Below are 15488 nucleotides of genomic sequence, written 5' to 3'. Positions count from 1 at the left end.
GACGTCCTGGATCAATAGAGCCTGAAATGTGGAGGTTTTCAGCTTGAACAGGCTGACGACGGCGGCTGAGAGCGCTGTGCGACGTCTCGCACCGTGGGAAGTCCTTAAAGCGACAGTATCACCTCAAAATCTCTCATCAGCTGTTAAAATTTTCACTGAAAACCAGCTTAATTTTTCGAACCATGTCCACTTCCATGTGTCTCACAGGTTTAGAAAAAATTTTGATCAAACAAAGCGTCAGTCTCTCAGCAACTTCTCAGACAAAGGAATTCCGACGAGGGGCTGGACGACTCCTCCCACAAGGAGTGCTCACAGGCGAATGACGTCACCGACAGGCGTGGAAAAACTCACGCATGCGCACGAGGGTTCAAGCATGTCTGACGTAAAAACATATGAATGAAATCCATATAGTTTTTGAAAAAAATAAAAAGGACCGTTACTTTATTGACAGCCCTCGTATTTCTTATTGTTACATGGGAAACAAGGTACCAGTAGATTCAGTAGATTCTCACAAATCCAACAAGACCAAGCATTCATGATATGCACACTCTTAAGGCTATGAAACTGGGCTATTATTTAAAAAAAAAAGTAGAAAAGGGGGTGTTCACAATAATAGTAGCATCTGCTGTTGATGCTACAAACTCAAAACTACTATGTTTAAACTGCTTTTTTAGCAATCCTGTGAATCACTAAACTAGTATTTAGTTGTATAACCACAGTTTTTCATGATTTCTTCACATCTGCGAGGCATTAATTTTGTTGGTTTGGAACCAAGATTTTGCTCGTTTACTAGTGTGCTTGGGGTCATTGTCTTGTTGAAACACCCATTTCAAGGGCATGTCCTCTTCAACATAAGGCAACATGACCTCTTCAAGTATTTTGACATATCCAAACTGATCCATGATACCTGGTGTGCGATATATAGGCCCAACACCATAGTAGGAGAAACATGCCCATATCATGATGCTTGCACCACCATGCTTCACTGTCTTCACTGTGAACTGTGGCTTGAATTCAGAGTTTGGGGTCATCTCACAAAGTGTCCGCAGCCCTTGGTTCCAAAAAGAACAATTTTACTCTCATCAGTCCACAAAATATTCCTCCATTTCTCTTTAGGCCAGTTGATGTGTTCTTTGGCAAATTGTAACCTCTTCTGCACCTCTTTTATTTAACAGAGGGACGTTGCAGGGGATTCTTGCAAATAAATTAGCTTCACACAGGCATCTTCTAACTGTCACAGCACTTACAGGTAAGTCCAGACTGTCTTTGATCATCCTGGAGCTGATCAATGGGTGAGCCTTTGCCATTCTGGTTATTCTTCTATCCATTTTGATGGTTGTTTTCTGTTTTCTTCCACGCGTCTTTGTCCATTTTAAAGCATTGGAGATTATTGTAGATGAACAGCCTATAATTTTTTGGACTTGCGTATAAGTTTTCTCCTCTCCAATCAACTTTTTAATCAAACTACGCTGTTCTTCTGAACAATGTCTTGAATGTCCCATTTTCCTCAGGCTTTCAAAGAGAAAAGCATGTTCAACAGGTGCTGGCTTCATCCTTAAATAGGGGACACCTGATTCACACCTGTTTGTTCCACAAAATTGATGAACTCACTGACTGAATGCCACACTACTATTATTGTGAACACCCCCTTTTCTACTTTTTTTTACTAATAGCCCAGTTTCATAGCCTTAAGAGTGTGCATATCATGAATGCTTGGTGTTGTTGGATTTGTGAGAATCTACTGAATCTACTGGTACCTTGTTTCCCATGTAACAATAAGAAACATACTCAAAACCTGGATTAATCTTTTTAGTCACATAGCACTACTATTATTCTGAACACTACTGTACTTGTTGTTAGACTTGTATATCACTGAATATTATAGTAGAAATCAAATAATGAAAATGAACTCATAGTGATTTGAGGGTAAATGAACACTGTAGGAATCTTCTTCCTTTGAGTGGGTACCCATTTCACCTTATGACATCAGAAATAGCAAATGAGAATAAAAGTCAAATGAACCTCCTGTCACTTACTTGGCTTGGGAGTATATATATATATATATATATATATATATATATATATATATATATATATATATATATATATATATATATATATAATATACAGAAGAACACTGTGTTATGTGTTCTTCTTCACACTTAACATTGATATGATTTGGATCAGTGTTGATCCAAATTAGATTTTAGTGTTATCTGAAAGGAGTCTGTTTTGGTTACGTGAAAGCTTAAGCAAAGGAAAATTCCTCACATAGTCAAGAAATTCAGTTCCATCTACAATAAATCCAGGAGATGAGACCTTCAAAAGCAAAATTGCTGCAGAGAAAATGCAGATTTAAACATTACAATTTCATCATATATATATATATATATATATATATATATATATATATATATATATATATATATATATATATATATATATATATATACACACACACACACACACACATACTTCCTCACGTGACAGAATCGGGCATCAATGGGTCTCAGAGCCTCTATAGGACTGTGAACAAAATGAATCACACGATGAAACACTCCGGAAATATTTTCATGACTACAATCTGTGAAATACAATAAAAAAAATCCTCAGACACAAACACAAATATTTGTCAATATATATTGAAACATGATTTTTTTTATGCAAAAGTTTGAGTATAATTTATATATAGTATAGTCAGTTTGAGTATAGATTTACATATCCAGATAGTAAGCATTTATTATAAAAAAAATACAAAATATAAACTCTCTATATAGTGCAATAAACATATTTACAGTTTTATTGATGTGGTGTGAGTTTCTGTCAGAAATACTGTTTCTCCTACAAGCATGTCTGTTGGTTCACCTCTTCAGTGACGTCAGCATTGGTGACGCCGTTCTCTCTGGGTCCCTTGAAGGACCGATGGGACTGGATGTTCTCTAGTGGACACCTCTCTCTGTTGTACTCCTCTGCGCTTAGCATGGGCACCGGCACCCATGTGGTCTCGTTGAACAGAGCATAGTTCACCTTGTAGTGCTTTTTACCAACTTTTAGCATGTCCTGGAAATGCTGGCCCCAGCGGATGTCTGCTGCGGTGTAAGAGGTTCGTGTTTGGTGCAGGATACCTGTAGTGTCGCTGGTATAGGTGAAGGTCACCACCAGTTCGAAGTCTTCCTCCAGCAGGTCTTGAGGGCTCAGGCTGTAGAGCGGACTGCCGGGCTCCAGCTTGTGGATAATGGTGGTTGGTGTGACGAGGACAATGTCTCGACTCTGGATGTTCACATCTTGGTATGACAGCACAACGGAACCCAGTGGCTTTTTCACATAACGCACTAGCTGAGCCTTGGCAACACCTTCCACCATGTGGTTACGTCTGAAGTCCCCAAGGCGCCACGAGAGACACAAAACACCATCTTGCAGGTTGACCACAGCACAGTGACTGAAACCCACAGTGTGAGCTCTCTTCCGGGCACATGCCATTTTAGCAATGACAATCCCGATAACTATGGTGTCAAGAAGGCAGCTAAACACATCGTGAACTGTCACCACAATGATGGCCACCATGCAATTCTCAGTCATCCCTCGGAAGCCGTAGCCAATAGTCGCTTGGGTCTCCATGGAGAACAAAAATGCTGCTGTGAAGCTGCGCACATTCTCCACACATGGTCGGTCTGTTTCACTGATGATGTCTCCATGCACATAGGCGATAATCCAATAGCAGAGACCAAAGAAGAGCCAGGAGAGGATGTACGAGAGTGAAAACATGAGAAGCATCATCCTCCAACGGATCTCCACCAGGGTAGTGAAGATATCCATCAGGTACAGGTTCCAGTGTCCAGGCACCTTTTGGAACTCAACCGGAAAGCTGCCATCCCTCTGCATGTAACGAAGTCGTGCATGCTGATGACCCAGGATGTGGACTGTAGTGTAGAAAGTGTTGAGGGTGACGGGCTCGTCCCTCTCTGTATCCATTTTGTCGAGGGAGTCTGTTCACCCGTCCTGTAGAAAACAGCGAGCAGATCAAAACTGAAAAATTAAACAATGGTTGAGGGCACAAGTGAATCATAGCCACAGCATTTTGCACTCATTAGATATGAGTGAACTGTAAAAGCTTTGTTAAGGTGAACCTTCATGTCTGAGCAAACAGCCGAGGTCATTGTGCGCCTGTGACTACCGGCTTCAAGTAACTGGCTGACAAAAACAAAACAAAAAAAAGATTATTTACCAAATGTTCCATTACAACATCTTTAATTCCTGAAACACCTGCATGAAAACCTTAATGTTCACAAAACTTACTATAATTTTATAATTTATTTTATTTGTATAGTGCCAAATTACAACAAAGCTGCCTCAAGGTGCATCACACAAGTAAGGTCTAACCTTACCAACCCTAGAGCAAGCACACAGGTGACAGTGGTAAGGAAAAACTTCCTCTGATGATATTGAGGAAGAAACCTCAAGCAGACCAGACTCAGAGGGGAGACCCTCTGCTTAGGCCATTCTAACAAGTACAAGGTTTTTACAAAGTTTTACAAAGGTTAAGCAACAGAAAACTGGAAATCAAAACAACATGACATAATAACAAAAGAATATGTATTTGATGAGAAGTCCACGCAGGCAGTTATGCCACAGGCAGGGGTCATCCAGCAGTCCTCATGCCATCGGTGGGTCTGTTCCCGTGGCAATGTCCATTCCAATTTTTCTTATGATTACATGCAGGTAACACACACACTCACACACTCATCTTCAACAGCTTAGTCCAATTAAGGGTCACGGGGGACTGGGGCCTATCCCAGCAGTCATAGGGTGTGAGGCGAGGTACACCCTGGACAGGACACCAGTCTGTTGCAGGGCCACATATAGACAAACTAAGAACCAAAGCGGTCTGTAAAATTACAGTACAAGACACATATTACCGCTATCTTCACAAATTACATCCAATTATTCACTTTTTTGGCTTTCAATTCATTCTTATGAATTATTTTGAACATGTTCAAAACCTTTCTGATGGTTATCCCATTGTTTTTGGCACCAAAAAATAATTCAGGTTTCAAAAATCATCAGTGTAAGATTGGATTAAAAGTTACATTTTGATGATGTCATAAAGCAAGAATAGTTACAAAGAGCTCAGATGAAAACCTCAAGGAATTCTAGGTTTTGATTGGAAAGGAAAGGAAAACCAATCAACCAGAAAGACAGACATCAAAGGAAATATTCTGATGATGTCTTGAAGCGAGAATGTTAAAAGAGAGATCAAACAAAAAGGCAATAAAGCCTATAAAATTGTACGCTGATCCAGATCACCACCAACATTTAATCAACTTTTACTGGGCATAATGCCCACATCTCCATAAAAGTTAGTCAAAATGTTTGCACTGCCTTTGAGCTATTGTAATCACAGTCAAAGAGGGGTGATCGCATAGCCTTCACCCTTCCAGAGGAGTTTGGTGTTTGTATCACCAGAATGACATGAGGCTGACATGAACTTTAGTGAGCTGTTTAGCACATATAATTTTGTGTTTTACAAAATGTTTACCACAAAGTACACTTCAGCACCGTAAAGTGTTGATTCAACTGTGATATAAAATGACAATCTTTGTTTACTTAAACACGTTATCTTGTACCTGAGGCCGTGCATTTTGTCCCTTTATATACACTCACAGAAATATTTAACCCTAACTTTTAAGATTTATGTAATTTTATTACATGACAAATTCCCATTTACTTTTTTAGATAATTTTAATACAAACCTACCAAATAAACCTTACATGATGCATACGAGGTCTGTCCATAAAGTATAGGTCCTTTTTATTTTTTTCAAAAACTATATGGATTTCATTCATATGTTTTTACGTCAGACATGCTTGAACCCTCGTACGCATGTGTGAGTTTTTCCACGCCTGTCGGTGACGTCATTCGCCTGTGAGCACTCCTTGTGGGAGGAGTCGTCCAGCCCCTCGTCGGAATTCCTTTGTCTGAGAAGTTGCTGAGAGACTGGCGCTTTGTTTGATCAAAATTTTTTCTAAACCTGTGAGACACATCGAAGTGGACACGGTTCGAAAAATTAAGCTGGTTTTCGGTGAAAATTTTAACGGCTGATGAGAGATTTTGAGGTGATACTGTCGCTTTAAGGACTTCCCACGGAGCGAGACGTCATGCAGCGCTCTCAGGCGCCGTCGTCAGCCTGTTTCAAGCTGAAAACCTCCACATTTCAGGCTCTATTGATCCAGGACGTTGTGAGAGAACAGAGAAGTTTCAGAAGAAGTCGGTTTCAGCATTTTATCCGGATATTCCACTGTTAAAGGAGATTTTTTTTAATGAAAGACGTGCGGACGGGTCCGCGCGTTGGGATGCAGCCGGCGCAGTGCGGCGGCACAGGAAAAACACCTCTGTGTTGATAACCATTTGTAAAATCCAGGCGGCTTTTGATGGCTTTCAGTGGAGTGAGTATATGAGAAATTGTTTAACAGCTGGACATGTTCCAACTTGTCCTTAAGGCTTCCAACAGAGGTGTTTTTCCTGTGGAGGAGCGTTGCGGCGGCTGCGAGCCGATGCTGCAATCCGCCCGCACGTCTTTCATTAAAAAAATCTCCTTTAACAGTGGAATATCCGGATAAAATGCTGAAACAGACTTCTTCTGAAACTTCTCTGTTCACTCACGACGTCCTGGATCAATAGAGCCTGAAATGTGGAGGTTTTCAGCTTGAAACAGGCTGATGACGGCACCTGAGAGCGCTGAGCGACGTCTCGCACCGTGGGAAGTCCTTAAAGCGACAGTATCACTTCAAAATCTCTCATCAGCTGTTAAAATTTTCACCGAAAACCAGCTTAATTTTTCGAACCATGTCCACTTCGATGTGTCTCACAGGTTTAGAAAAGATTTTGATCAAACAAAGCGCCAGTCTCTCAGCAACTTCTCAGACAAAGGAATTCCGACGAGGGGCTGGACGACTCCTCCCACAAGGAGTGCTCACAGGCGAATGACGTCACCGACAGGCGTGGAAAAACTCACGCATGCGCACGAGGGTTCAAGCATGTCTGACGTAAAAACATATGAATGAAATCCATATAGTTTTTTTAAAAAAATAAAAAGGACCTATACTTTATGGACAGACCTCATATTCATTACTGTAATAAATCCTATTCATTTGAAATGCATAATCCTCAGCTTTATGTATTTAGTATTAATAAAATATAATTACTCCAAATCAATAATAATGACAGTATTTATTTAAAATACATAAAGGTATATTGTTTGAATTGAATAATAATTATGTTACCTTTACAAGATAAATGGCATAGGTGATGTAATAGTCATTATTATTGATTTAGAGTAATTATATTTTATTAATAATAAATGCATAAAGCTGAAGATTATGCATTTCAAATAAATAGGATTTATTACAGTAATAAATATGCATCATGTAAGGTATTTGGTAGGTTTGTATTAAAATTATCTAAAAAAAAGTAAATGGGAATTTGTCATGTAATAAAATTACATAAATCTTAAAAGTTACGGTTAAATATTTCTGTGACTGTACTGAGAGCTAAAACACAAAAACTCTCAATCTTGACTTTGACCAGGTACTGAGCTTTTAATGTTCTGTACAGATTTAGCCATGACTATTGAAAAAAGATTAACCAGGGTTTTTGGGGTCAGGAGAATCTATTTTCGCTCTGGAAAGAGCCTTTTTTTTAATCATGTTGGCTTATGGCTTTAGTTTTGAGTTTTGGTCAAGTCTGTTGCTTTTCCAGATGTGACCCAGAACAATAGCGAGCAGCAGCCTTTCATTATTGTGTTCAGATAGAGCCTCCTATCAGAAATCAGGTAATGTTTGTATTTATTTAAGATCTATGTATAAGCCGAAAGATCAAAATATGAGTAGAAGGTGAATTCAAGCAATATTTCCAGAAATATGTTTGTATCCTCTTGTGTGCCTGGTGTCCTTGACTATTAAAAAGGTTTGTGTCGGGTAATTAAGCACACGTTCACCTCATGGGGGTAAATAATTACACACTAATAGCTTTCACCTCCAAAATGTCAAAAGTCAAACTTTAACAATGCCATGTTATTTTTTCTTTCTTCTTTTTTTTTTTTTTTTTTTTTTTAGTAAAATCATAGTCAGTATATTATATTACTTTTATACTTATAAAAGTGATATTGATATAATATCCTGACTTTGAATTTATATATATATATATATATATATCTGACAGGTGATGATCAAAGGCCCATGATCAAGGATCTGTCCAGTCAACACGTCTGGATTTTATCTTGAATTTTTATGACTTAATTGTACCACCCAAGAACACATCGCTGAAGATATTCTCAGTTTATGATAAATGACTCTGCAAAAGTGTTCATTTGACACCTTCTGTGTTACACTGTTAAGACACTGTGTCCTTATACCACAGAAGAACACAGTGTTATGTGTTCTTCTTCACACTTAACATTGATCTAATTTGGATCAGTGTTGATCCAAATTAGATTTTAGTGTTATCTGAATGGATCCTGTTTTGGTTACGTGAAAGCTTAAGCAAAGGAAAATTCCTCACATAGTCAAGAAATTCAATTCCATCTACATTAAATCCAGGGGATGAGACCTTCGAAAGCAAATTGCTGTGTACAAAATGCAGATTTAAACATTACAATTTCATCAAAGTATGATAAATCTGATATGCAAATTAGAGAAATGAACAAGAAAGAAAGAAAAAAGAAAGAAAGATTTTTTTTTTCCCAGCATACATCATGTAAAAATGTCAAACTAATGGAAAAGATAATTATGGGCACCCTCAGAATAACACAACTAAAACATCACTTCTACAGCCAGTTTTCAAGTCAGGTGATGGACACATTAACATTTCCAAATCACTGAAGCCCAAGTCTTGGGCTTCATTTATTATTAATCATGATGAAAAAAAAACATTACAGTACTATCACTCTTAACCTGAATTAGTTGTTTACTAGAAAATTGCGTGGAAACCCGTTGCCTTAAACCACTTTAGTTTTTACACAAGCTAAAACTAATCAGGTTAAGTTGTATTAACAAATCACAGTAGTAGTTGTTACTCATTAGTTCACATAAATGATTTCTCATTGGTGCATAAAATTACTATTTTAAATTAAACATACGTAAACATATAACAAATAACATAATAAACATTATTAATCAATAGTTAAAACAATTTCTTAATATAAGTAATGTCTTTTCTTGCAATTTAATTAACTACTCCATCTTTATTTTGAGATTATAATGCATTGTTTCAACAAAAGTGTATGGAAGGGAAGGAATTAAAGAATACTGTGGTGAGTGGTGTGGAAGAACAAGACGCTCTAAGCTTTTCTGCACTCTGCCGCAAGGAGGTACCGTTTTATTTGCATTTAGAAAATGGTGGAAAGCATCAAACGCAATACACTTTTCACTTATGGTGGCAACAGACACTTAACTAAACTTGACTAACTCAACTGAACTATTGAACTCAATAAATCAGTAACACTAACCACACTATTAAACTAACATGAAACACATTATCAACACTTAAAACTCTCAAAACCCTGTACTCCCATGATGCACTGCAGCATAACAGTTCACAGTCTTAGCAACCGGCCGGCGATTGCTACAATACATTTAAATGTTCCAAAGACTTTTATTTTAAAAATATTACAAAGGAACACCTCATGAACACCTTGTCAACCAAAAGACAAGTAAAAACAGGAAAAAAAAATGCATTAAAACTACTGTAAAAAAATGTGACAAATGTTTACTAAAAAAAGGCAACAAAGTGACACATAATATAACTGAATAGATTTTAAGTTCTACAATTTTGTTTAAAAAGTATTTAATACATTAACTAAACCTAAACAAAAAAAATTAAGTGCATGTTAAAAAAAGCAACAGTTGAAATGTGTTTGATTTAGTAATAGCACACCAAATGATGAGTTATATTGCCAAAAAATAACTTCAGTTTAGCTAACGTGTTCTCACTGGACCACTCTTTGGGCTAAACTAATTTCCAGAAAGTTATCAACAAATAACTAACTTGAAGCCTACATTCCACTTTCTTTAAGTCAGTGTTTCTTTCAATAACCCACAGCCAAGTGTACACTGTGTACAGCGGAGAGGAGAAAAAAGAAGAAGCAGCACTTAAACACTAAGCTATTTTCAGTGAACCGTATTTTGACCAGAAAGTTATGTGTTGCTCTCAAAATCCACAGGTTTTGAATTTGAGCACAGCAAGCCATGAACAGAAGCAGCAGGATGACTGGAGTCTTCGCACGGGACACGCCCACACCGTGTTGCTAGGTAGAATTTAAAATGGGCCCCTCCCCTCCCTTACAGAAACTTGAGACAAAAAGTTAACTCTGCTTAACATGATCATTGCACCGAACATTTCAGTTGAATAGTGCAATCAACTAATTTAGTTTAGTAATGAGAATGCTTTTTTACAAAACACGAAAGAATAATTAATGATAACTCAGAAATTTAAGTTAAAACAAAATCTGGGTTAAGAGTGACTATGTTTTTGAGTACACAGTTCTCAAAAACTCACTGAAAAGGAGAAAAGTGAGGGAAGCCACCAAGACTGTGCACTGTGCGACTTTTGTCTGTTGCTTAAACAGTTACGCAGCTTCATGGTGGAGTGGATCAGAGAAGAATTTTCTTAAGAAGATGTGAAATTTCAGTTGCGATCCATTTTTGAGAATTACTAATTCTACACAAATTTACTATACAGTATTTCTTCCTGATTATTGGAAGAGCGAGAGATATTCAATAACTTGGAAATGCTCACATGTATTGTTGTATTGTGTTATATTAAAGAGTGTGGAGATACACTTCATTATTTTGGCTTTGACATATTTTATTATTAATTTTATTTAGGTATTTATTTATTTATTTATTTAGCATGTTTTTTATGGTGGGGAAAACAGGAGTGCCCTAAGAAAACCCATGCAGACATGGGAGAACATGGAAACTCTACACATAAAGGACCTTAATATACATTTCATTTTCACAAGTGTTTTCTCTTATAAATGCAAGAAAAATACAATTTTGCCAATACGGTTTACTGATAATATCAAATTGTAGATGTTTACTTTTGTAGAATTGTCTATTTTCTTGTTTATTATCTGTCAGATACACACCTTGTTTTACTATTAGGTTTATAATGCATTTGTAGTTTCTTTTTTTAAATTAGCATACTGTCAATCCAGTCAAATGAAATAAATCTTTTTACAATGTGTTTTACACCAGGACAAGTACATAAACAAATAAAATTAATGGCTGTTTATTTTAATGTCATTACTAGTTTTATACCTACAGTATGTTAATGCATATTTACATTTTCAGAAACTTATTATGTGACTGTACTCATAAATGCAACAAAAGTGGCAGTAATTTGTCATGAAGGAGGTCAGTGATGTTATTACTAATAAAGTTTTAGTGTGCATTCAGGAGTAAAAAAAACTAAGATTTTACTAAATTCTTATATTCTCTTTTATATGAAAAACAACATTAACTTTATTTTTAAAGATGCATGCAGCTTAAATAAAGAAATTGTAAAAAGTTAATTAATATTAATAACACAGTATAGTTTCAGTATTTAACTTACTTGCACAGTAGATACGACAATGTATCAGGTTTCACAGATGTCCATCAGCTCTGCTCAGCCTTAGACAAAGTGTTCACAGCCAAACTATCCTCCGAGTTCAGTTTTAGACTGGGACCTTGTTGGGGGCAGACCTGGTCCTGAGGCAAAGTTGTATTTGGCCCTGATATCTCAGTAATTGCTTCCTTCTGGAATGACACATGAAAAACACCTTGGCAATTCTATGTTGATGATGAAATATAAACCATGTCATAAAAAAATACACATATATAATAACATTTTGTATTCCGTGGCGATGTTTATTTGAGTCATTTCCCTTTAAATTTCCATGATTCATTAGACAGAAAGTTAACCTTTGTTCCTGTATTGTGAAGGCAGTCAATGGTGCTGGTATTTTGTTTGACACAATTGTTCTCGGTTGGGATCTGATAAGAGACAGATCCCAACTGAACCGCTAACCTTCACTAACAATTAAGCCATATTTATTGTGACCATAACATCTGTTACAAACAGGTCCTCAACACCAAAACAACTGTATCACAACCATCTACAATTTCAAAAGTGGAATGCAAGCTCCTCCTCCTTGTGAAACATATCCAGTTGATCATGTGTTGGATTTTCCATGTGTGAAGACTGAGATAAGACTTGTTCCTTTGAGAGATAACCTTATAAGAAGAGGTCATGAGTCTGCCATTTAGAGGCGACAACAAAAACGTTGTGCACATTACAATTAATGGAAAAGTACAAGATAGGAGATTATGGTAAAACAGCCAAACAAATCATTCAGCCCAGTTTATCACAGCACGCCATACAACCATAACACATTTAATGGTTTTCTGACTTCCTTGTAAAATGCAAAGGGTTGAGAGAAAAAAAAAAACTGGAAAAAGGCTTTAACAGGTAGTTAAATGACCTTCACGTCCTTGTTAATGGTAAACTTTATGTGGCAAAATGAATTGTCCTTGCCTCTACCAGTATACTCTGCTCCCACATCTGCTTGTTGATTGTTAGCTTGCTAACAAAGCATGACTACTCAAAAGTTGACTGTCACAAAAGCTGGTGAAAAGGTTGAGTCAGGTGTGAAATTAAAACTAAAATGATGGAACAAACCCAGATGAAAATAATTTTTCTTTGGCAGATCCGATAGTGAGATAGTGAGTTGGGGTAAGAATCAATGGAGGAGTAATACCTTTCTGGTCGGCCGCTTGAGAAGTTGACATCCCAGACTGGTCTCCCCAAAATCCAGCAATATGTGATGTGCAAAATATGGCCAGTTCGTCATCAGCAAGTGGCCGATAACATCCAGGCTCTCGCATGCCGAAGACCATCCACAGTGGCTCCATGCACCGCCCACAGAACATGGTGAATCTAGCGGAGACAACCTTGATAAAAATCCCACCACACTGGTGGTAAATGCTGCAGTGACTGGATCCCTGTTCATCTGGGCTCTTTCTCTGCCACTGGACTAGGATCATTACCTGCACTAGCACATGCATTGACTGCTGTACACCAGTACTCCCACGCAAAAAGACTTCACACACAAGGCATTCATCAAAGAGTCTCTTTGATAACCCATAAGACGGGGACAGGATTAGTGAAATCTGGAAGTCCCAAGTTCCAAAGCAGCACAATAGGCGGCAGAGTTCCGATTCAGTCATCTCACTCTTGGATAGGAACAGAAGAGTGTTTCAGCAGCGTTCTCTGCAACTGTGGAGTCCTTTTTAAGATCAGCTCTGCTCACCCCATAATGGGGAGAGGGCTAGAAAGAGGTGCCCGTTCCACGTATTCCTGGCTGGAATACTGCATTCAGCAGGATCACCACCTTAGCAGTCAAAAAATATACAAACTACACTTTGCAACTTGGAACATACATATGATTCTGGACAACCCCGGACACACTGATCGTCCTGAAAGAACTGCCTTAGTATCCCGTGAATTGAAACGTTTTCAGGTCGACATTTCCAGCGAACAAAATAAAGTTCCCAAAATGTTATAAGAACATTTGTCAAATGTTATCAAAACATTAGGTGTAAAGTTCTTGGAATGCTTTTAATGAAAGTTTTTTGTTTGTTTGTTTTGATTTTAAAAAATCCAAATTTTATATATATATACGAGGTGTATTAGATAAGAAACCGACACTTTTATTTTTTTTTAACTATATGGATTTGAATGACGTGCGATTACACCAATCATGCTTGAACCCTCGTGCGCATGCGTGAGTTTTTTCACGCGTGTCGGTGACGTCATTTCCCTGTGGGCAGGCCTTGAGTGAGATGTGGTCCCGCCCTCTCGCCTGAATTCCTTTGTTTCACACGCTGCTCGAGACGGCGTGCGTTGCTTTATCAAAATTTTTTCTGGACCTGTGAGGAATATCCGAGTGGACACTATTCGAGAAATTTAGCTGGTTTTCGGTGAAAAGTTTAACGGCTGATGAGAGATTATGGGGTGTTTCTGTCGCTGTAAGGACTTCCCATGGAGCGGGACGTCGCGCAGCGCTTCCAGGCACCGTTGTCGGCCTGTTTCGAGCTGAAAATATCCTAATTTAAGGCTTAATTCACCCAGGACGTCGTGAGAGAACAGAGGAGATTCAGAAGAGGCCGGCATGAGGACTTTATGTGGACATTCCACTGTTTAAGGACATTTTGTAATGAAAGATGTGCGCGCAAATTCGCCAAGTCATTTCCGTGACAACTCGGCGAATCTGTGTGCGCCGCGACAGGAAAAACACCTCCGTGTTGAAAACCATTTGTAAAATTCAGGCAGCTTTTGATGGCTTTCAACAAGTGAGTAACTGAGAAATTGTTTAACAGCTTGGGCATGTTCCAACTTGCCCGTTAAGGTTTCCAACAGAGGTGTTTTTCCTGTCGTGACCCCCCGCGGTCAGGTCCGGCCCAACATGCGACTCTGCCCGCACGTTCTTTCATTACAAAATGTCCGTTAACAATGGAATGTCCGAATAAACTCCTCATGCCGACTTCTTCTAAAAGTTCTCTGTTCTCTGAAGACTTCCTGGGTCAACAGAGCCTGAAATGTGGAAGTTTTCAACTTGAAACGGCGAGACGCTGCCGCCTCGAAGCGCAGATCGCCGTCAGGCGCCGTGGGCCGTCCTTAAAGCGACACTACCAGACCAAAATCTCTCATCAGCCGTTAAAATTTTTACCGAAAACCAGCTGAATTTATCGAATGGTGTCCACTCAGTTGTGCCTTACAGCTTTTGAAAAAATTTTTATCAAACAAAGCAGCAGTCTCTGAGCCATTCCTAAACAATGAAAAATCGATGAGAGGGTGGGCGACTCCTCACTCAAAGACTGCCCACAGGCGAATGACGTAACCGACAGGCGTGAAAAAACTCTCACATGCCCACGAGGGTTCAAGCATGTCTGATGTAATCACACATGATTCAAATCCATATGGTTTTTGAAAAAAATAATAAGGTCGGATACTTTTCTAATAGACCTCGTACAGTGAGGAAAATAAGTATTTGAACACCCTGCGGTTTTGCAAGTTCTCCCACTTAGAAATCATGGAGGGGTCTGAAATTTTCATCTTAGGTGCATGTCCACTGTGAGAGACATAATCTAAAAAAAAAAAAACAAAATCCGGAAATCACAATGTATGATTTTTTTTAATAATTTATTTGTGTGTTACTGCTGCAAATAAGTATTTGAACACCTACCAACCAGCAAGAATTCAGGCTCACACAGACCTGTTAATTTTTCTTTAAGAAGCCCTCTTATTCTGCACTCTTTACCTGTATTAATTGCACCTGTTTGAACTTGTTACCTGTATAAAAGACACCTGTTCACACACTCAATCAATCACACTCCAACCTGTCCACCATAGCCAAGACCAAAGATCTGTCTAAGGACACTAGGGACAAA

General features: G+C 38.3%; 1 protein-coding gene across 1 annotated transcript; it reads right to left on the bottom strand.

Moving 5' to 3' along the window:
• Positions 1-2816: 2816 nt before the first annotated feature.
• LOC117527938 (inward rectifier potassium channel 16-like) lies at positions 2817-11705 on the bottom strand. Its single transcript, XM_034190451.1, has 2 exons — positions 11611-11705; positions 2817-3999 (listed from the first exon to the last, which is right to left on the bottom strand). Exon 2 carries the CDS (start codon positions 3970-3972, stop codon positions 2842-2844), a length of 1131 nt encoding a protein of 376 aa, XP_034046342.1. The 5' UTR covers positions 3973-3999; positions 11611-11705; the 3' UTR covers positions 2817-2841.
• Between the last annotated feature and the right edge of the window lie 3783 nt (positions 11706-15488).

The sequence above is a fragment of the Thalassophryne amazonica genome, chromosome 16 (assembly GCF_902500255.1).
Source record: "Thalassophryne amazonica chromosome 16, fThaAma1.1, whole genome shotgun sequence".
Classification (NCBI taxonomy): domain Eukaryota; kingdom Metazoa; phylum Chordata; class Actinopteri; order Batrachoidiformes; family Batrachoididae; genus Thalassophryne; species Thalassophryne amazonica.
This window is presented reverse-complemented; position numbering and strand designations above follow the sequence as displayed.